At 36.8% G+C, this 25,144-nt stretch overlaps 1 protein-coding gene across 1 annotated transcript in view; it reads right to left on the bottom strand.

Moving 5' to 3' along the window:
- The window catches only part of LOC106874079 (stAR-related lipid transfer protein 5), a 201,980-nt gene that overhangs the window by 71,695 nt on the left and 105,141 nt on the right, over nucleotides 1-25,144 (bottom strand). Inside the window, exon 2 of the mRNA XM_014921673.3 lies at nucleotides 24,392-24,441. Coding sequence (XP_014777159.1) covers nucleotides 24,392-24,441 — 50 coding nt within the window. The remainder of the gene's footprint in view (nucleotides 1-24,391; nucleotides 24,442-25,144) is intronic.

The raw sequence follows: 25,144 nt of genomic DNA, 5'->3' as shown, positions 1-25,144 counted from the left end.
AGGCATGAGAGAAACAGTTATGCAAGAAACGGTGGATGGCAAAAATTATCTAACAGTTTAAAGTAACATAAGACAGATTCTGTACATTTTTGAAACATATGTAGTGCATAACTGCTTCTTCCATTCTTTTCATTCACTCATTTGATTATCACATACTAAGCAACGCTAGTTGCTTTCGTACTGGAATTGTATTAGTGCCTGTCGTCAAAATTACTTTATAATTTTGATATGGGACAAAGCGTATTCGAAACAGGAACTAATAAAATTTATTGATCACGTATCATGTCTTATCTCTTTTTTATACAAGCTTACGTGGGTTAGAGGCTAACTTAATGTTCTACCATGATTGACTGGATCTCACAACTGTGTGTGTGTGTGTGTGTGTGTGTGTGTGTGTGTGTGTGTGTGTGTCTGTGCGCGCGCGCGTTTAGACAGACAGACAGATAGATATGGAAACTGAAAGAAGCACGCAGTGTACATACATACATACATATATACATACATCTACAAAACAATCCATTCACAAGGCTTTGATCGGCTCAAGGTAGTAGTAGAAGACACTCGCCCAAGGTGCTATACAGTGGACCTGTTGTTGGGAAGCGACTTTCTAACCACACAGCCATGCCTATGAAAGGAAATTTCAATCTAAAACATTAGAGTGGGAAAGCAGCAGTTACATATGTGGCTAACCATGTGAAATAAGTGTTTCATAATTTAAAGATGGATTCTGCTTAGTCTTTGAGTTGTTGTTTTATGTTATCATGTCTATCTCTTTTAAAGAGATATCTTTTAGCACGTCAGTACGACTTCTATCCATTGAAATATCTTAGACGTAATCTGGAGCCCAATCTTAGCCTCTCCCTCTCCCTCACACACAAAAACAGTTCCACAGGTGGTACATGTGCCTGTATGTCTATGCACATGTGTATGTATGTACGTTTTATGTGCATGCATACATATATGTATAAGTTTGTGTTTGTGTGTTTGAGTGTGTGTCTATGTTAAATTTAAAGACGTAATATTTAAAAATTATGGATAAGTTCATATATATGTAAGTTTGATAAACATACATTTAGACATGCTGCGTATATATGTTACTTTATATAATTATATATGTATACATACAAATACATATGTTTGTATGTGTATATATATGTATACGCATTATGTCTCTGTATATGTGTAAATAAATATACACACATACATACTCGCGCACACATATGCATATAGTTACGTACATACACACACAACAGATTGACATCAAAACAGCTGAGTGCATATATAAATATGCACCTAACCACGCATTCTTATGGACCTGTATATATATGTGTCTGTATGTATGTGTGTGTATATATATATATATATATATATATATATATATATACACACACACAAATGTCCTATACCCACGTATGTGTGTATATATGTATGTATGAACATACATACATACACACACACACACACACACACACACACACACACACAAACATATGCATGTATATCTTTATGTTAGTCATTAAATACAAACATCAGTTGCAGCATCCATGGTTCATTGCATAATCTAAACGGATATCGTTGCATGTAAAAGTTAAGTCTCTCCCAGCAACAGGTCTTTTGGTACATACTGTTAGGTTATCTTTCTCCTTCACAAGAAAACACAATAAATCAATGAATGCACATACACAATCATAGACACAGACACAGACACAGACACACCCATACATATACGACCATTAACACACTCACGCACACATTAAGGATGTACATATATATACATACATATATATGTGTGTGTGTGTGTGTTTGTAAATAAATATGTATATCCAGATGTATTTTTCAGCGGGTTATATGTCTACATCATCGTCGCCATCATTGCTGTCATCATCATCATCATCACCATCATCATCGTCATCATCATCATCATCAATTTTACATTCTCTTTCTACACTGTAGTGTGTTAGACGGTTAGACAAGTTCCGACAGTTAAAAAAGTTACGAGACAACAAACGAAAATTAAACCTTCATTAGCTGTCTCCCCACGGACTCAAGCAGTTTCGACACCTTGTGTGAGAAGTACTATCGTAGTGGCGTCAACAAACCATCTGCCATTTATGCAGTGGGAAAGCAGCACAGATCATATAAAGCTTATATTGGTGTTTTAGACCCAGAACAAATAAAAAAAAACAGGACCAGGCGGAAGTATGTTAAGAACTGTGACCAGTACAGAAATATTAAAACGGTTGTGCATACGATGTGATTAATGCATAAGCTTCTTTCAACGAAACAAAACGGAAACAAATTTCAATCTCGATGAAAATTAAAGAGGATAAAAACTGTCGAAGAATAAATGTTTGTTATCAATATATATATATATATATATATATATATATTCCTCTTTTCACTACTTTCTTCTTTTTTACATCTCGTTAAATGTCACCTTATAGAAGTGTGAATAAAATATAATTGTTGCTGTCATGATTGGGTTAACATGATGTCTTAGTCTCAGTAACTGACTTCGAGTTGCTTTAAGTTTGTAAGTTTGGTAAATTGGTAAATATAACTAATTGCGCGGGGTGAGAGTGTAGATGACTAAACTAACACAGTCATTTATTGGTATTTATTGGTCCAGAGATTTTGAATTTGGTGAAATTTGAACTGACAATGTTTAGAAATGTAATTAATAACTGTAATAAGTTTAGTTAGGCTTTCTTTCATTTCTACCACTCCACTCACTGTCATAAGATAAAGATAATATAACTGGCACTCCGTCGGTTACGACGACGAGGGTTCCAGTTGATCCGATGAACCGAACAGCCTGCTCATGAAATTAATGTGTAAGTGGCTGAGCACTCAACAAACACGTGTACCCTTATCTTAGTTCTCAAGGGAATTCGTCGTGACACAGAAAGTGACAAAGCTGGCTCTTTGAAATACAGGTACTATTAATTTTTGCCAGCTGAGTGGACTGGAGCAATGTGAAATAAAGTGACTTGTCTAAAGACACAAGGCACCGCTGAGTATCGAACTCAAAACCTTACAGTCGTGAGTCGACTGCCCTAACCACTAAGCCACGCGCCCTGATAGTTAATCGGTCATGAGTCATTGAGAGAATTAGTCATTGAAAAAGTCATTTAGGGACTTTAGGGATTAGAACTTGATGAAAGGATTATGAGTCAGAGGAAACGCCAGTCAATGACAGATTATGAATTGACGAGGGGATTACCAATTAATGTGGGGAAAATTTCTTCAAAACTGTTCACCCAGCTACAAATAGCAGCCAACATACTCGCATACCAGACTCTATCATATAAAAAGAAAGTAATATTGGAATATGTAAATCCTCTAGCATGTAAGGAAGAAGCTAAGTCATTTGAATCGACGATCGTGCATCAGTCCTACTGATATTATTTACCCTTAAATAAATGAAGAGTGAAGTCGAAGATATATATTTTGTTCGGCCTTTAAAGAGTAAATATGATCGCAGCTATTTATGTTATTGCTATTGTTGTATAACTCTGGGTCAGCCGTAATCGAGCAAGCCTATTATCAAAAGACATTCCACTCGTGGCGATGCCATCATATATTCTGTAGTGATGAATCGAATGTGTTCTTTTCTTTTTAAAAGAGTAGTGTGCGATTTGATGGAAGTTTGGTTGTTATTTTCATCAATTGAAACTACTATGTAAGAACTTCCTCGATCTAGAATTGATCATTTCGCTGTCTCCAATTTCATGAGCGCAACTTACGTTATCGACCTCAAAAGAATGAAAGGTCACGTTGACTCCAATTTTGCTTAGAAGTATAAAATTAATGCATGACATTTAGTCATGTGCTTTAATACTTCCACCACTTCACAGCCTTATCATAACAACATATAGCAGAGGTTCTCATACTGAATAACATTCCCTGTCCGCCCAAATATTAGTAAAAAGTCGCCCATCCTCCTATTAAAGAGATGAAAGAACAGTTTGCATCTTCATAATTCTTTCTACACCACGATGTTTGAATAGTTTAAAAGTTTGGAAACCACCTTAATGTCCATAAATATGTTTAAGTTTCCCCCTCCCTTTCAATCCTCTCTGGGCCTTCTAAGGGGTGCAAAGCCCCCAATGAAAAACACAACATAAAGGATTTTGTACATATTCACAAAAGATCATATATTTTGTGGTGGATAGGGGAACTGCGGTCTTTGAGTCCCTTCGGTGTGAAGAAGGAATATAAGAGAATGCCACTTATGTAATATAGTGAGATGAAAAATAACGGTAAACTGAGATCATCAGAGCAATTAGTTGACAACAACTCATTCAGAGAGTATTTAAAATAACAAAAATAATAAATTAACAAACGCTAACAAGATTAGCTGATTAAAATTTTTAGGACAATAATTCTTATATATATATATATATATATATATATATATATATATATATATATATATATATATATATATATATATATATATATATATATATATATATATATATATATATATATATATATATATATATATAAGTATTATTGTCCTAAAAATTTTAATCAGCTAATCTTGTTAGCGTCCGTTATTTTATTATTTTTATTATCTTAAACACTCCATGACTAAGTGTTTGTCAACTAATTGCTGAGATAATCTTAGCTGACCGTTATATATATATATATATATATATATATATATATATATATATATATATATATATATATATACATATATATATATATATATAAGCGCAAGAGTGGTGTATATGTGTGTGTGCGTACCTGTAAAACCACCTTCTATAATTACATTTTTAAAATGCATGAAATTACAATTTTTCTGTGTGTTTTGTAATTAATGAGACTCAATTAGATTAAACTTAAATGGTTTTTAAACGGTTGGTATAAACGAATAATTTAAACGCAACTTTTAAAAGGTGCTTATTTTACCGAACATAGAGAAATGAAATACTGGTTTCAGATTTTGGCACAAGGTCAGCAACTTCGGTGGCAGTGGGATAAACCAATTGTATCGACTCCATTGCTCAAATGGTACTTATTTTATCAACCCCAAAAGGATGAAAGGCAAAGTCGATTTCGGCGGAATTTGAACTCAGAGCATAAAGACGGACTAACTGCTGCTAAGCATTTCGTCCGGCATGCTAACGATTCTGCCAGCTCGCTGCTTTAGAAAGATGTAATTTTAAATGGGATACAGCTGGATTGTCATGAGAACAATAAGTTTTATTTCTATTGTGAGCGTAAGGGCTGAAATTTTGAGAGAGGGGGCAAGTTGATTACATCCACCCAATGCTCAACTGTTTCTTATTTTATCGTTCCAGAAAGGATGACCGTAAACACAGACCGTAAACCCGGAAAAAATGCTACTAAGTATTTTATTTTAGTATTTTATAATACTAAGTATTTTATTAAACGAGTCTGCCAGCTCGCTGCCTTTAATGATATTTGACATAGGCATAAGTAATTAAAAGTGGAGGGAGAAATATCATCCTACTTATATCGATACAGTACAAGACTGGTATTTATTCTTTCGGCGTTGTGAACTCAATACTACTGCAGATTTTTTTATCTAATGTTGCCTAGTCTCTTCCCAACGTCACAAGAACAGTAATGTTAAAATAATGCAAAGAAAGTAAGAAATACGTTAGCAATTGTGTCATTTCAAATTGGTGTATGTCTAGACAAAGGAAAATTAGGAAGAAGAGAAGCAAAAGAGAAAACAGACAAAAGTGTGCACATAAATGAGGTTGTGACATGAATATTGGCTCGTGGTTTCACAGGCGCTCAATTTTATTCTGTTTAGCGTTGTTGTTATTTAGCCCCAGAACAACCTTGAACAAGTAAATCTAGGATTAAAAGCGTTCAGTCATCAAGTATTTATGTTTATCAAACACAACATTGTCTAATGTGTCCTTTCTTGTATGCGATTTTCTTTCTCTTTCTCTTTCTCGGTAAAAAGAGACAGGAACCAGTGCAGTTTCGGCGTGTGGTGTCTCGACTGTAAGTGCATGAAGCATGGTTGGAGAGCGTTAGGAAAGAATGGAGGTTCTTATCAACTGCATAAGCGTGTTGTTCTTGACGGTAAGCAGATTATTGATGTTCAGAAGGAAGAGATTGGGGGTGTAAAATCAAAAGTCTGGGGCTCAGAAGAAATGGTTAAGTGTGGGACAGAAATTTAAGCAAATGAAACAGAATAGTTGGGAGGTAGCCTTTCTTGGGAACGCAAAATGCAGTAGCATGTTTCTAAAGATTAGATATATTATTGTTGAGACTGAGAAATTGATAAATCTGTGCAGCTGACATGGGTAACAGCCGGAGAGATAAAACCCTGCCACTGCGACCGCCAATACTGTGACCACCAGATCATTCGCGACACAAGCACTTATTCTGGCACTCAGATTCTTTATATCGCTGGCGGAGATACATTGCGGCTGTCTCTCGCGTCTGTGCATCCATCTTTGACAAGACCCGGGAAATGCCGAAATCACAAGATCTGCTAGCCTTGGCACAGGCGGTGGCGGAGATTATCTCTTCCCTAGCGATATAAACAAAAGTGATTTTTTGCACCGAAAACCGATATGGGATTTTCATTCATGATAACTACCGCAGTATTCTGAAGTAAATCCAGTGAAATTTAAATCCATACTGTTGATGACATCAGATAGACGAATACAGTGAGCGGACTTTAAACGGCATACTACAAGGTGTATATCCAAATTTAAAATTATTACTTATATGCATAGATATACGTGCGTGTGTGTCAGCATGTGTGTGTGTGCATGTGCATGCTTATCTTATGCGCTCTTTTAGAGCCTATCCAGGCTCATGGGCCCGGTTTTCCGGTTTCTATGGCGTATGTGTTCCCCCCAGCTGGACGGGATGCCAGTCCATCGCAGCGTTACACAAGAAACAGGAAGAAAAAGTGATAGAAAGTTGGGCGAAAGAGTAAAACAGGGGTCGCCACCGCCCCCTGCCGGAGCCTCGTGTAGCTTTAAGTGTCTTCGCTCAATAAACACACACAACGCCCAGTCTGGGAATCGAAACCGCGAGTCCGCAGCTCTAACCACTGGGCTATTGGGGCTCCACATGTGTGAGTGTTTATACACAAACATATTTATAGACACACAGACATACATATAATCACTTATATACATGTCTGTCTATCTGTGTGTGTGTGTGTGTGTGTGTGTGTGTGTGTGTGTGTGTGTGTGTGTGTGTGTGCGTGTATGTGTGTGTGTGTGTGTGTGTGTGTGTGTGTGTGTGTGTGTGTGTGTGTCGTAGACAAACTATTAAAAATGGTTTGACGACAGGAAATGACACAGACTGATTATAGCGGAGAGAAAAAAAAGTGACATGAAATTCTCATCCCTTTGAGTCTTCTTCGCACTTACACACCTTGGTTACTTGTTGCTGTTGCTGTGCTTGTTTGACGTTTTTACGTTTTCCTTTTTTTAAACTGTCTTTCACTTTAATTGCAAAGAACATTTTCGCCCACATACTAAGTACTGTCCTGAGATCATTACAGTTGTGACATCTAGCGTGTAAAACGGAAACTATGGAAGTTTATATTTATATGTTTATTTATTGCATATTTATTCATATATATATATATATATATATATATATATATATATATATATATATATATTATATATGCATTTATATCATATATATATGTATAAATGTATAAATATATACATATATAAATATATAGAGAGAGAAAGGAGAGAGCAATAGAGAGTAATATATGAAATAAATAATCATGTGTGTATGCACATATACATATATATATATATATATATATATATATATATATATATATATATATATATATATATATATATATATTATATACACATACGTGTATATGCGTATACATTAGACACGTCTACACACAGATAACAATTTATTTATTTATTTATTTGTCTCTGTATTTATATAAGCATATTTGTTTTTCGATTCGGTGATTCCGGTGGGGCGGTAAAAATCCGCACCCAAGATATTTCACTGTTTTTATAATAGTTTCGTAGGATGAAACATGAAACATATCTGGTGTTCGTTCTTGTGCTTGTTGATAAAATAGAATATATACATGCGTGTGCAGTTGTATATGCGTATGTGTGTATGTGTTCATATATATATATATATATATATATATATATATATATATAGATCTTTATATATAAACATATATATATATATATATATATATATATATATATATATATATATATATATACATATATGATTATACACACACACACACACGCATATACATATATATACACTCATATATGTGTGGGTATATACATATGTACTTGTGTGTGTGTGTGTGCGTTTGTGTGTGTGCGTTTGTGTGTGTGTTGTGTTAGTGAGTGTATATTCGTCATCGCATGACGTAAAATTTGTTTGGCTCCAAATTAGAATTTTTAATATCCCGACTACTAAATATGCTTTTACTCACTCAGTATCTATGAAGTGCATTGATGCATGTGTAACTGCACAGTGAAAAAGCTCGCTTCGAAAGCCAATTGTTTTCGTAGGCGATCCCACAGTGCAGAAATTTGCGCAAGTGTTTTCTCCAGTAGCTATGGGGTGACAAAGCTCTGTGATTAAAACTTGGTCGACTGAAGTTGTGTGAAAATCCGTCAAAATACCATTCTTGTGTTCCCTTCCTCTTAGCTTTGCTTTGCGAGCGACGAGCTGGCAGAATCGGTAGCACGCCGGGCGAAATCCGCGAAATCAGTGTAATCAACTTGCCCCTCCCACGAGCTTGCTGGACTTGTGCTAAAATTTGAAATGAATATTTGGTCGAATGTAGTTGAGTGAAAATCCGTCAAGATATCAGTTTTGAGTTCTCTTTTTGGCTTTGCTTAGCGAGCGAAAATTTGCGGAAGAGGATGACCACATCAGCTGCAGGCTTACTGATGCTCGACATGACCAATTCGGAACAAACCAGTACGACCGCAGATGCTTTTCCTCCTTTTTCCTTTGTCTGGAAGAATGATCCTGCGAGTGTCTTCAAAGGAACCTATTACTCGGAATATAGTGAGACACCAGGCTTCACAGACAATAGAAAGAACTGACCACTAGTGGTGTCAATGTGTTGTAGAAGTAGGCTTAATTTGTCCTTCGGTTTTAACACTATCACTTGACCATCATGTCCGTACATTGGTGTTTATTCAGTTGCAAGCATTTCGACCATGCCTTTCTTCCATCTATCACAGAGGCCGCGAAATTATCGTAAGTGCCGCATTCACTCTCTGGCTATGGATTTCAAAGTCTTGCGGTCGATATAATATACCAAATTTTTGAAAGCCCCACCATACCTATTGTTCAATCTCTGACACTAGTAATAGAATAAAAAGAACAGTAAAACAATATCGGAATTATTTAATGATTAAAATATTCCTTATTTTCTACACCAATGCACCAGACAATGAAATAATTCTATAAATTTTCAGAGCTATATCTCTGCTAAGACTTCGGCTAAGGTTATTCAGTATACCGGAATATCTTCGAAGTTGTATCCAGTTGATTTTCCCCAGCAGAAAAAAATATTTGTTATCGCCTACTGCTTTAAGTGACATTCATTAGCTATCTCTAGCAAACTGAGCGATCATTTATAGGCTCTCACAAAGCCTCGAATAGCTAGCTGTTGGTTCATATCATTAATATTGGTTTGGGTTCTTAACAAAGATAGCAATTTTCAAAGGTTTAGTCTATTATGATGTGAAAGTTCAATCTTCCTGCTGCAAATAGGAGGAGCACTAAAAACATCACCAGCATTCGATGCTATATATGAGTGGTTACGTTGGTACTAAACTTCGGTGAGAATGAAAAAGTACCGAGCAAAGAAATGCTACAAAAATGCCACCTCTACGAGTGACCCGAGTACCAGCTAGTGGAGATCTCTAACGACAGAGGAATAGAGTTTGAAACTGTGATGACCTTACTTTTCCAAAGAAGATTAGCATTACCAAGTAGAACAGGTGTTTATCGCAAAACAGTAGATGGAACTGAAAAAATGAGAATGTTATCGAAAGCAATGCAAAAGCAGGCATGATATTTTATAAACTGGCACGGGGTTTTCAAGCACGTATTCATAAAGTCATTTTCCCCCCTCTCTCTCTCTATATATATGTATATATATATATATATATATATGCTACTCAATATAGTCTCCATTACAAGCGATGTATTTACTCCATCGTTGAACGCAATACTTTTACAAGTCTGATCATCTTGTCAGAAACAGCAGGCATGCCTGCATCAAATCACGCTCTACCATCTTCAAAGAGATAGAATATAGGGATAAAGGTATTCGCTAGCGAAATTCTTTAGATCACAAGTTTACTCAATCAGGACTAGACTGATGTTAAACAACAACCTCTGAAGTTCTAAAATATCCCTGCTATTCCAATATGTTTCATATGATACTTAATGATTGTTGTTGCTGCTTAACCCCAGGTTAACTGTGTTCCAGCAGGGTAATAAAAACAATCATTGCCATCTCATTTAAACATACTTTATGTATGACGAGATAAAATATACAAGGCAGCTTGCTTGCAGAATCGTTAGCACGCTGGGCAAGATGCTAAGCAGCATTTGTTCGGTCTTTACGTGCTGAGTTCAAATTCCGCTGAGGTCGACTTTGCCTTTTATCCTTTTGGGGTCGATAAGTTAAGTACCGGTGAAGCACTAAGGTCACTGTAATCGATTAGTCCCCTCTCCAAAAGTTTCATACCTTGTACTTTAAGTAGAAACGATTATTATTAATAAGAAGGTGAACTGGCTGAGTCTTTAGCACTGCCTGTAAAATCAAAATGAAGGCTACAATCTAAAATAAATACTCAGCAACAACGGTATCAAAAAGTTTTAAATTCTTAATTTGGTGACGGAAGAAGTAAAAAAAGAAATCATTCAGCTTCCCCATTTTTTCTTCTTTGGGTGAGTTAGCAGAGTAAGTAAATTGAATTAGCATCAGACTGCACTTGGGATTGGGTTAGATCTTAAGGTGAAGTACGGTTATAAATGCATATGCACTTAACTACATGTCGCATAATGTCAAAATGCCTGGCATAGCCCTTAAACAACAACAGTAGTAGTAGTAGTAGTAGTAGTAGTAGTAGTAGTAGTAGTAGTAGTAGTTATGGCAGCAAGAGCAGCAGCGACTACAACCACAGTAACACTACTCCATGTCCATTATAATCAAGGATGAATATTGTAGGCCCTCAGCTGTAATGAGCATTTTGATCCAGCACATAGCCGCAGTCAAACGACTGAAACATGTAATGTGTGTGTGTGCGCGCGCCTGAAATCTTTGAAATATTTATGTAAAGCATCGCACTCCTTATATTTTCTACCCATTTGTAAAAATATTTTTAGAATATTTTTTTGCTATACTCAAGTCTGCCTCTTTCCTTTCCTTTGTCCCTCTTTTACCTTCCCCCTCTTTTACCTTCCTTCTCTCTCTTTATCTATCTATATATCTATCTATCTATCTGTCTGTCTGTCTTTCTCTCTCTAATACTCTCTTCCGTTTCTTCTGTTCCTCTGCCCTCCACTCCTCTCTTTCTCCTCCCGCTATCACGTGACCAGTAGCTATCTCTGTCATCTTCTATCCTTTGGCCACCAAGTTGGTCGGTCACGATTTTTTGTGCTCCTTCACTTTTTCCTTCACAATTTGTTTACTTCTTTCTTTGTTCTGTCCTTCTTGTGTCTCCAGTCCCTTAGGCCTTTTTCATTTCCTTTTGCGTTGTATATGTTTAATTATTATAATTATTTTAGTTTGTCCTGTTTGTTTCTGTCATTGTCCTGTACGTTTGTTAGATGTTCCCAGCCGTTCTTTTGCACTGGCGCCTGCAATGAAGGAGTAGTCTCAACGATAACGGCGCAAAACTATTATGGCACATTGGACGTTGACTGATTAGGAATCAAATAAGAATTTTCCGTGTTTTTGGTTTTGTCAAATTTTCCGTTTGTTAATGTTAAATTTTCCGGTTCTTATGTTTTTATAAAGACCCTTCATATGTATGTATGTATGTATGTATGTATGTATGTATGTATTTATTTATTATGATGCTGATAATGTGAAATAATTTTCTCTTTAATTTTTGGATGATCGGAATTAGTTCTCGAAGCTCGTATATAATACGTATAATACATAAATATTGGCTAAAAATCTATAGATTTATTGTATAGCAGAAACAAAACAACGTTAGCAGACTAGCGATTTAGTGATTGTGTTAACTGCTAATAATTTGTTATGTATGCAAATTGATCAATCCAGTTTACTGGAGTCCTCACTAATAGTGGCTTTAAAAAGCATTATCTTACTAGAAATGTGAATGGGTACTCAATCTCTGATGAAATCCAAACACAGGTCTGAAATTAGTCCGGCTGTATTAAAAAGAATAACGAAGTTCCTTGCTGTACATTCACAGTCAATTGACCAGAAACTGGAGTATTTGTGCCTGATGTAACAGTGTGAGTTACGATGTTTACGATTTTTAAATTCATTTTGAAATATATACACGTATACTATTTTGTCTAAAGTGTATTCTGGAGATTGCCAGTTTGCTGTTTGGTATAGATGATAAGTTCTATGAGCTTATTGCTAGCTGTGATACATACTGAGTTCTGTTTTATTAGTTTCTTTAATGACATAAAACAACGTATATTGCATCGAACTTATGAACTTACAAAATATTAAATTAAGCCTTACAAAATATTAAGCTAACATCACGTCGAGAAATCTCCTTATCAACATGAGACGACAAAGCTACAGAAAGCACTTGAAGCAACGAATGTAATATGTAAACTTACACTGTTGCATTTGACTTACAATTACGGCTTTCTCGCTGGTAGACTATTCTCAACAAAAAGCTATCTCAACTCATTGTATTGCAGTACACGAACTAAAATTAGTAAATATTCAGTTGATTGCCAAAAAATTCTATAGAATCCCACAATAAATAAATAAATAACTACGGAAGCTTTATTTATGGTAGAATAAAACCGCACACATATATTATATATTGCATATGAAATAAAACATGTTTACTCGGAGCTAACTGTCTTTAAACCCGTGTTGACGTTTTTATCAGCTATTAACAGTATTTCCACGATCATTTCCGATCTACTGCAAAAGGCGCTTACAACACGATATTACTGGCGTCTCTTCATTTTAATGCTGAGATAATAAAGGTCTTGAAACATTAATGAACTAATAGCTGTAAGAACGAAGGATTAAACATAAAGGACTAATGGGAAAACATAAAAAGCTCTTAGTATTTAATATTAACAAAATCAAACATAGTAGTGGTGTCTTTAATACATATCTGAAAGAAATGGTACTTCCTACCTACTTGTAAATACATGCGTGCACATACACATACAAATGTATGTATGAAAACATTCATACATACATACATACATACATACATACATACATACATACATACATACATACATACATACATACGTACGTAGTACGTACACACATACATACATATTCATATATACATTCAAACACATATATCCTATGAACATCATATCAACAGTTATCTACCCCTTATTACCTATCATTCTGTTTTTACCGTCGCATTCTTGCTAGTTTCTCCATCCACTGTTGAGCTCTTTTGTTACCGTTATACTCTTCTCTGCAGCTCAAAGGCACGTAGCTCTGAATGAATTAATAAATTAAAGACTGGCAAGTACTTACTAAATTTACGGGGAAAGATTTGTAACCGTAAGAGATTTGTTCACTCTTCAACACAATGGAAAAGGGGAGGCATGAGAGCAAAGATGTGCTTAGATAGAAGACATCTGTAAGTCTTGTCAAGGATATTGCAATGGTTTCCTAGTGTAGAGGTGACGATACACTACAGTTATGTTAAGTGTAGGGTAAAACGAGAACCGATTTAGTTTCATAAAGATATAATTTCTTTTGCGATGATGTTACCATGAATTTCTCTTTGTACGCTCTGTAAAGGAGTTAGAGTTACAAAGGGGATATCCCGCTGCAAAGGGGTTCAGCCTCCGGAAGTGGAAACATAGAAACATAATGTAATTGTCTAGCCTATGCCAGCATATATAGCGAACGTAACATTATATATATATATATATATATATATATATATATATATATATATATATATATATATACAGATACATTTCTTTTATTAGCCACACAGGGCTCAACGAAGATGGCCCGAAGGTCGTCTTAAACAGGCGGGTCAGGTATTCCTCGTCGACGCCCAGGTTCGCCCCGAGATCGTCGTCGTACCTTCCCTCCACTAATCCACTATAGAATGCGTTAGTTGTGATGCAGTCGCTCAAGGTTGACCCGGGTTGTTGGAGTTGCCGAAGAGCAGCGCGACACTGGCGGTGCCATTCGCCATTCCTCGGCCTCTTCTTGATCCATGACTGCAGTTCGGTCATGGAGACGAGCTGCGGGAAAGCGCGCCGCACAAACGGTGACCACACCTGTTCACCGCTGTCTACGTAGAGCCGGAGATGTCGCAGTCTCAGCGCGTGTCTGCGCATCATCAACCACGGCATGCCCAGTCCTCCTTTTAACGGGTGTTGGCAGCAAACGGATCGCCTAACCATCGGAACGCTTCCTTTCCATAAGAAGCGGAAGAGGATGCGCTCCAGTTTGGTGATGGTAGGGTCGGGACAAGGAACGACGGTCAGACGGTAGTAGATGACGGACGCGATGTACGTGTTCGCCACCTCCGCCCGACCTTTCAGGGAAAGCTTCCTCTCGGCCCATTGCCGGGCTAGAGTGGCCACCCTTCTCGTTATCTCGTCCCAGTTCTTCTCCGTTTGGAGGTCTGGACCAAACCAGACCCCGAGCATCTCAACCGGACCGTCAGTCCAACGTCCCACGACGGAGGCGCTACTTGACGGCATGGGGTTGCTTCTCCAGGTGCCGAGCCGCAAGCCCACTGACTTATCCCGGTTGATTTTCGCTCCCGTTACCGCTTCGTAGTCTCTCAGTGTCTCGCCGACAAGCTCGATGTGCTTTTGGCTAGACACTATGACGGTGATGTCGTCCGCGTATGCCGACACGCTCGTCCCGCATCCCAACTCTCGCGGGATGCCCCTCAGCGTCGCCAGCTTCCGCAGTAGTGGCTCGAGAGTCAACACGTACAGAAGCGACGAGAGGGGGCATCCCTGACGGACCGAACGTGCAATGTCGAAGGGTCTTGATAGATGCCCATTGACGCGAACTACCGAACGGATGCCTCTGTACAAGGCAGCCATCCAGCCGCGGAAAATGGGACCGAAGCCGGCTGCTATGAGGACAGCCTCCAAGTATTGATGGTCTACCCTATCGAAAGCTTTCGATTGGTCTAAATTGATCAGGGCCCCACCCATGCCAGGTTCCTTAACTACCCTCTCTATGATGTAGCGCATCAGATGGAGGTTGTCATGGATGCTCCTGCCCGGCACCGCGCACGTTTGCGCCTTGCCGATCAGTTTCTCGATGACAAGCGCCAACCGCTTGGCTAACACCTTGGCCAAAATTTTCAAGTCTGCATTGAGCAGAGTGATGGGCCTAAAGTTATCTATGACGTCCCCCTTGTTTGGATCTTTCTTCAGCAACGTTACGGCTCCTCGACTCACAAAACCGGGAATGCTCCCGTTTTGCTGCCAGTTGCAGTACACCGCCACCAAGACGTCTCCAAACAAGTCTGGCTTACAGTTGTAAAGCTCGTAGGGCAGACCATCCAAACCCGGAGATTTGTCCCTCGAGCATCCCGCCATCGCGTCCCTCACTTCCGCCGCCGTGATGGCACCTTCGCAGCACTCCGCCTCTCTTGCCGAGAGTCGTGGCAGGCTGTGCAGGTAGGCACTGAAGTCCACCCTGCGTTCTCGCTCATATACAGATAGATAGATAGATAGATAGATAGATAGATAGATAGATAGATAGATAGATAGATAGATAGATGTAGACACACACACACATACAGGTGTATTAAATACCATACCACTTAAATTCTTAATTTATTAAAATTATCTCCGCCTCAAGAAGTATTAGAATTACCATTTAGTGATTGAGAAGGGGAGATGATGTTAAGTATTAAGAATTCTCCAAAGTGGTCATGGCATTAAGGAATAGGTCAGGTTTATTGTCTGGACATAATTGGCCAGCATCATCTCATCATCAGTAGCAAGAGACTTAGACTTGTACAAAAAAGTAAGACACATTTATGGGCACAAATATGTGTGCACGTATGTTTGTATGTACGAGTGTATATATGTTAGTGTGTGTGTATGTATGTATGTATGTATGTATAGTATCACAATGTTCTATTGTGTATTATTTTACTATTATATCTTTTTTTGCTTCATTTCTATTTAACATTGTTGATGTTATTACTTTTACTGCTATTCTTGTTGTGTTATAAATCTATAACTTCAATAGTATTAAGTTAATACCTTGTAACAAATTCGAAACCAAATCGGCAAGATACCAAGTTTAAAAGCATAGCTTAGTAACAGCTGTTCCAAGTGATCGGCTAAGTATTTAACCAATCAGCATCGGGACATCACGTGATGCAACTTTTTGAACGTCTCCTAACAAGTCCTATAAATAAGCATGCTTTGGGGCGCCAAATTTCAATTTGTGGAGTATCGCCGCTAGGCAAACCACGTTCTCATTTTGCTGTATTTAACAGTCGTTCTAATGACTCCTTACTCAACCGAGTAGACAGCAGCTGCAGTTTTGCAGTCATGAGCCCAGCATGATATTTTCTCCTGTCGTGACAGCTTATTTACAGAGCCTACATAACCAAATATTTTTGATAACTACAGAATTGTCCTTCTAGTGTGTAAACTTTACTGTTTCATTTTTAATTTAAGACCAACATGGAAAATATTAAGTGCGACAAATAAAATTCTGTTAATCATTCACGAGTTTTGAGCATTCATTATACGCAGCCAGAACCTAACTCAACTATCGGCAAATCATTTACACGATGATATGGAATTACCACCTCATTACAATCTTATTTTGCCTCTTTCTGGTTTTCAATATTATCTAAAGATTGTAATTGGTGAGTTGTTGCGATGACATATAATTCTCATTAGTTTTATTGGAGCAATGGTATACATTCAGACACCAATACACATCAAATACGGACATCACTATTCACAGATGTAGCCCACGTTAAAAACTACTCACACACTTTCACACACGATCGTGCGAGCATAGTTATAACGCATTCATACATACATACATACATACATACACACACACACACACACACACACACACACACACACACACACACATATATATATATATATATATATATATATATATATATATATATATATATATATATATATATACACACATACGTATATACATACACATGCATATACATAAATATATATACATACGTACATATGTACATACATACATACATACATACATACATAGATTCCACGTACACAGAAGCATGCTACACCCATAACGACTAACTATTCATAATTGAAGTTATTGAAGCACATGTTGAACTGACGGGACATACACACACAGAAACATACAAACACACATACATAGAAACATTCACACACACACACGCACACATTTATACTAACACACACTGAGTTGCTGAGATCTGGAAATAAGATGACCTCACTCACCCCGAAGAAAGAAAATGCATTTATATTGAAACTTCATGTATATGGACATACACCCAGTTACACGCAGATTCCAGTTTGTGTCTGGAAGCACGCACGCGCGCACACACACAAATGCATACATACAGACAAGAAAAAGTATGTACCGTCACAGAGGTCAGCTATCCTGCTAATGTGAATATCTCTTTGAAAATCAAAGAGAAAGAAGATAACTATGGACAACTGCTTCAAAACCTTCTATTTCTTCAACCGGATTACAAATTTACATTTACACCAAATAATAATTGGAGCAGTTGGTTTTGTAAGTACATTTATAACTGACATAATGTCTAGGCAACAATCTGGTTAAGATACGGTTTTCAGAAAAGAAATCAACCAACCGACTCGTAAATTACAAATACAATTTGTAAGCGGAACAGTAAAGCTATGAAAAACTTTTCTCAGATTTAAAATGTGACATGGTTTTCGTTATCTACATTCCAAAGATGGAGCTTTGTATCTTTGTTGGAAGCCAGCTCTTTCAGAGGAAGAATTTCAATGAAGATACACTCACACACACACACATAAAAAGTAAATTATAAAAAAAAGCAGCTCAACGCAAGTATGACGTGTATAGCATTAGTTTTACGCTTGAGAAGTTGAAAGAGTCAACGTTGGTTTCTCATGAACAGAAACATAAACATAGGTAGAGATATAGAAAGGAATTGAGAGCGTGTAGAAAAAAGTACAAAACTACAATATTATGAAAATTTAATTTTACAACACTAATTTTATGAAATTAATTTTTATGACACTATAAGACACTGGTAAAAGGTGATGTGTTATGACTAGGGAGGAATGACGATCTATGGAGAGAATTCTGAAGAAAGAGCGTGTGTTGTGTACATGCAAACGTCTGTGTGTGTCTACAAGCGAGCGTAAGAGGCACTCGTGTAACGTATGTTGTTAGGGACTCTATGTATGAGTATAGATATTTGCAAGAATAAATTTGATTACGTTGGTTTGTGGGGATGTGGGAGTATGTCGTTTTGTATGCAATTGTTAAGAGGGTGTTTGTTACCAAGTTAATGTAGACCGATGCGTGCGCATTGGGTGCGTATGACTAAAGATGTAGAATTGTTGTAAGTTGACGTCTGTGTTAAACGGTGAAATGTGTGTGCATTGCATAAGGTAGGATGGGTTTTGTCTTTCTCGGGCATGCATTAGTGAAATAAAGACCGAAAGACAAAGGAAATCGAGATACTGAAACTTCAATAAGAAGAAAAAAATACCTAAAATCGCTTGAAAAGATAAGATTCCAAGAGAGAGAGATCAAATATCATAGAAATTAAAGTAAAAACGTAGAAAGTGATGCACGTATCTCACTGTGAAGATAGAGGATGGCCAACTATATGCATACATACATACACACACACTCGTATTTGTGTGTGTGTGTGTGTGTGTGTGTGTGTGTGTGTGTGTGTGTGTGTGTGTGTGTGTGTGTGTGTGTGTGTGTGTGTGTGTGTGTGTATTTATGTATGTGTACATATATTTATTTATTTTAAATTGATAGGGTGTAATGTAAGAGATATTTAGTTGCATAGTCTTGAGCGACTAAGCAATGACTCTCTCTTTGCTTTCTAAGAATTTTGTTGAAAGTTAAGTCGTCATAATATTCATCCGCTTTCAATATATTGAATACCATAGGTTGTTTTTATGCTCTCCGAAAACATTCATTATCTTGATTTCCATCCACGTAATTCTTGGCTTCTCCCTTCCTATTTTCTCATTTATTTCACCTTGACTCTCTACTCCAACTTTTTTTTTTGTAGTCATATTTTAGTTTATTCTGATAATATGAATGTGCAAGCTTGGGTGTATATATGTGTACGCACGCATCCGTGTACATATATACATACACACACACGTGTGTGTGTGAGTGTGTGTGTGTGTGTGTGTGTGTGTGTATGTGTATGTGTCTATACATGCACACTCACATACACGTGTGTGTGTGTTTGTGTGTGCCTATACACACATACAGAAGTATGCCAATAGAAAGAGAAAAAAATTCAACGGATATATATGTATACACACATATATATTCATGTGTGTGTGTGTGTGTGTGTATGGTCCAAAAATAAACAAAAAAAAAACAGTTAGGTGAAAGAAAAATAAACAAGGAAAAACGGGAGATGTGTTTGACGTTTCGAGCCTATTTTCTTCTATAGAAATGAATGGGGAGTAAAAACGTGACTGAATTAACGGTGCTACATGGTGAATTGAGAGGATAACGGGTGCGTGTGCATATGTGTGTGTGAGCGAGCGCGATCGGTGTGTTTTTGAGCCAGCGAACATATGTGTGTGGGTATAAAGATTATGTGAGTGTGTTTATGTGTATGCATGGGAACATGCGTATGTAAATTTATATATGTGACCGAATGTACGTATCTATATTTTTCAGCCGATGTGTTTGTAAGGGGCTCTTGGATAAAGTGTGTGTATATGAATTTAATATGTGAGTGCATATTCTGTACGTATGCGCATGTAATTGGTGTAAGGGCCCTTGTATCTGAGTGTGAGGCTATTTGATGTATGTGTGTGCTGTAGAGGACTGTATGCGGGTCAACCTGGATGGATGTCTCGCGTGGAATAGGGGTGACAAAGAAACTAAGTGGTGTTGGGAGGTGTAGGTGCTTGGTTATATACATGTTACTGTACGTGTGGGGAAGAAAGTAAGGAGTGTGGGTGCTAGTGTGTGTGTATAAGTGTGTGGGGGTGGGGGTGCGTGTGTGTGTTTGTGCTGGTGTATTTTATGCGCATGCTGTATGGGCATAATGGTGTCGGTAGCTTGGGTAATGAACAAATGGTGTAGAGAAAGGCAAGGCAGTAGAATATGAAAGATGTGTGGTGTGTGTAAACGTTTGTGGAGGTGGGTTTAGATGAATAGGAGTGAAGAATTGAGACCATGAGGGACTGTAGAACGAAGAGACAAAATAACTTCCAGTTGACGATAGAGGAAGGAGGCCGGATGGCCTCTGTACAAAGCCACACCGAACACAGCCAGATGCTCCAAGGAACGTCCGGCGAGCGGAAGTGACATGACACCGCGGTGTATAATCATACACAGAAACACACAGAAACAATGTATATAATCATATCTGTTTATATGAACGTATTTACTCGAGTGTATACCTCTGCAGGTATGAATGACATAAATACATAATATGCGAAGGGAATTAATAACGCATATTGATGTTTGTATATAGGTTTATTATACTTCTACTTTCCACTCCTTCTCTTCTGTCAATGATCATATTGTCCTCCTGAGTTACTTCTTTTACAGGCCCACGACATCGATTACACCTCCACACTTGAACATTCAATACTTCATATATTCGGATACTTAAATATTAACACACATGCACCCGCATAAGAACATACATATAATTAAGTGAATACCCAAATGCAAATATAGAAATACCAATATATGTCCAATCGAAGACAACTACCTAGTAAAATATATATTATATACTGAGACACCGTTAACATCAATTCTTCCCACTCTTACATAGGTTTAATGGCAAATCGATTCAAAATAAGATTTAAGCACCACATAGATTCATTCTGGCACCCAAGTAGAAATATGTTACTTCAATATCGTTGCACTTCTAGTTTTTGAAAGAAACCAATCCACCCTACAATTTTACTAAGTCCTCCGCCAAGTCATATTTAAGTAGCTATATCAGCTCTACTTTTACAGAACCCTATAAAGTCCTCTTCTCCAAACTTAAACCATTTTATTATTTTTGTTTCTTCGTGTCGACATAGGACTTTTAGAGTTCTGAAACATTGTAAACCTTTCATATTCTCTAACAAAACTCATTCCTACCACATCGCATCCAATACACTCAACCACAAGTAAGACCCATGCGTATAGATGCTACTCCTAGATCAAAAATTTGAAGTCTAACGAACGTAAGACTGGTCAGTCTTGAAAATCTGCCAATAAGTCGACATCAGTATTACCGATTCAATTCAGCTTAGCTACTTAAATTTTTTTAGTTAATTTTTAGTTTTTGCTCATAGATATCGCCTTAACTTCACACACGTAGGAACACATGCATATGTGCACATAAACACACACATAAATATGCATGGGATTTATGTTATTTTATTAACATACAGCAATTGGTAATCATTTATATAGCAAATCAAAATAAAAGAATAAGCGACACAGCCGCCACTTATGTTGTTATACACCAGTTTTGATATTAACCCACCGTCGCTACTGCCAGTATTTCCTGTTAATACTTTCATACGTCAGCATTAATTCAGCCAATGATGAGCCTTTTTCAGACACACACGCACAAAAGTGTTTGGGAAGCTTCCGGTGGTTGGTGTAGTTCACTATGTGTGTATGTATATTTGCACATTATCATTTGCATGTATATATATGTATATATGTATATATGTGTGTATGTGTGTGTGTATGCATGTGTATATATATATATATTTATATATATATATATATATATATATATATATATATATATATATATATATATATATATATATATATATATATATATGCACACGCATACACATGGATGTGTGTTCCCCACTCACATAAACACATGTTAAATCAATAAATGAAAATATATTTAGTTATTAACGTGACATTAAACGCTGTCTCATGCATATATAGATTTATTTACATGTATATATAGATATATACTATGTGTGTATAATCCCATACATACACACACACACACACACACACATATATATATATATATAAGTGTGTGTGTGTACAATTGTGTGTATATGTGTATGCTCAATAATTATATATTTTGATTTAGACAGGATGTCTACTACATTTAAGAAGGACAGGTACCTTTCACTCAGGTTCATATATGTACCACACTCTCTTACCTATGTACCACAGTTCACCGACTGACAAATTAGCAACAACAATATCACTGTTTTGCTTATTTTCACTGCTGAATTTATTTATCTCTTTCACTGAATAAGGAAGGTTACTTGTTAGGTTTGTGTCTGGTGACAGTAGACTACCAACAACTGATATATATATAAGGAGGAAATGACGCACAAAGCACTTGCAAGATCGTGTGAAACACTTAATGCCCTGATAAAGATATTTTTCCTGCAGTGTGATCTCGAACAAAATTATCCGATGTGCTTGGCCAGTTTTATAGACGGTAAATTGAAGAATGGTTGAAATTTCTCGGTGGTCGCGTCGATCGGTTTGCATCCCATGACAAAGAGGTTAAATGAATACATTTTAAGGGATCATTCATTTATACTGTGTTAATAAATGGTGTAGTGAGGATCAAAATCTCACTTTGATTCAGTTGTTCAGCAATTTTCTTTTTACCAGACAAGACATTTTTTCTTTCACTGTAAGTTGTTGTTGCTGTTAATTAATTCTAAGTCGACTTCGTCCAGCAGATCTATGATGAAGAGCATTCCAACCGTCATTTTTCATTCAGATGTGGTTCTGTAGTTAAGAAGGCCACTTTTTATTATAAGGATTCGGTTTCGATTTCACTATGTGGTATCATGAGCAGGTATCCTGTTCTATAGCATTTTGCTAACCCAGGAATGTATCGTGACGGAAGCATTACAGGCGGAAATGTCCGTCGAATGGACCGTTCGATTTAGAAGATACTAGATTAAGTTCACCATCAAGTTTAACAGCCTCGCAAGGCCGTGAGGTACCTTCAACGGTAACTACTCTCCTGCAAACATTTCAGCAAAGTTTCCGTTCAAAAAATTATTTTTTCTTGTCCTCCTACAAGTCTCAGATTCTATCCCTAATTTAGGCTTCTTGTTAAAAACAATGGTAGTGTTTGAAAGGGCGTCTATTGTGTCAAACGTTATCCAATGTTATTCTCTTCTTGATTTCTATTAGAAACAATATTTCGTGTTTGACATTAGCTTGCGGTATTAAGTTATTGTTATTATATTGTGAATTCAAACCCCGCTGTGTTTGATTTTGTCATTTATTCTTCCGTAGCCAGTAAAGAAAATACATGTAATATACTTGAGTAAGATCTAATCTCATATAATACTTGAACATCGTCCAATGTTAAGACAAAAGAACAATGATAAAAACAATTCCAGTTATTTTCAAAAGAGTTTTTATAGGGTAGTTTGACTTGCCAGAAATAGTAGTTATGTTCACTTAATCACATCTTACATACATCACTGTTTAATTTTAATATCTACTTTCCTATACTTGTTTAGGTTAGACGAAATTTAGATCAAATTTTCTACAGCTGGATGCTGATACTGATATCAGCTTCTCTCCTTTTCCAAGCAAGGTAATATTTTCATCAGTCCTTTAAACACGAAAGCCATAAGCGTCGGGAATTTTTTTTTACCATGGACAATTACAAATGAATGGCAACTTTTGGATAAGGGTAACATTCGCTTATAATTATTGCGAGGAGCTAAGACAAACACATATATATAGTTTCCTTCAAGCAAATAACTGCCGAGGTGTCAAGGTGCCTCCCCCCCCCACACACACACACACATGTTAACACATTTTCCTTTAATTTGTTATAATTTATACAAAATCGGAATTGCTTGCTTCGGTACTCCTGAGATACCTGAACGTACACTGAAGCAGGCAAATAATTAAGCAAACAAACAATGTAAAATAAGTGGCATCTAATATTCTTATCTTAAATGGGTGGTCAATGAATGTTTAATGTATGATAAAACTGTTACTTACAGGTGACCGCTAAACTCTGGCGACTTTTTACAGTAAACGGTAATATCTTTCTGAAAACAGAAAAAAGGAATTTTTATTGTGATGTTGGTGAAAAAAGAATTTGTAACGGTTTGATATGTGAAATATTTTTAAAATGGAAAACGCTTTCAGTTTCATAAACAGAACAAATCCTAAACGGATCTTCTAGAGTGCTTACATCTTGTGGGAAGGGGACGTTATCTAAATATTTTGGTCTTTTTGGTTTTCGGTATATAGATTTTCAAAAAGACATTTATGGTGGGGTAGGAACTTTTCAATGCAGTTTAATAAAAGCCTTTCCCTGCTATATAGAAAATCGGTATACTGTTTTGTCTTTTTTTTCTCTTTTCTTTTTTAACAGAGAAACTTGAAAGCTTCTGAGACACGATACGAAATTCGGTGAAACTTTGCCGGCAGTATTTGCGGGTTACAGAGGAAGATATCATAGCATGTAAACACACCCGCCAACCTCCCACCTTTGCTTTCTGAGCCGGAGTAATGCTCCAGGTCCGAATACACTGACTACTCTACTCATCCACTTGGCCTAATAGAAATAGCAGCCAAATCTCCCTAAATTAAATCTTACTGTTGTAGAAACAAATATTGCAATATTTCAGCCCTAAATATTCTATATCTAAAAAAAAAATATTACCATATCTGTGAACGTCTCTTCAATCACCTTCTTTATCAAGAACTTATGAAAGTTTAAAGTTCTGCTCAATTTCAGCTATACAT

This window comes from Octopus bimaculoides, chromosome 3 (assembly GCF_046866305.1).
Source record: "Octopus bimaculoides isolate indiv1 chromosome 3, ASM4686630v1, whole genome shotgun sequence".
In the NCBI taxonomy this organism is placed as follows: Eukaryota; Metazoa; Mollusca; class Cephalopoda; order Octopoda; family Octopodidae; genus Octopus; species Octopus bimaculoides.
Note: the sequence above shows the minus strand (reverse complement) of the source record. Positions and strands in the feature narration are given on the sequence as shown.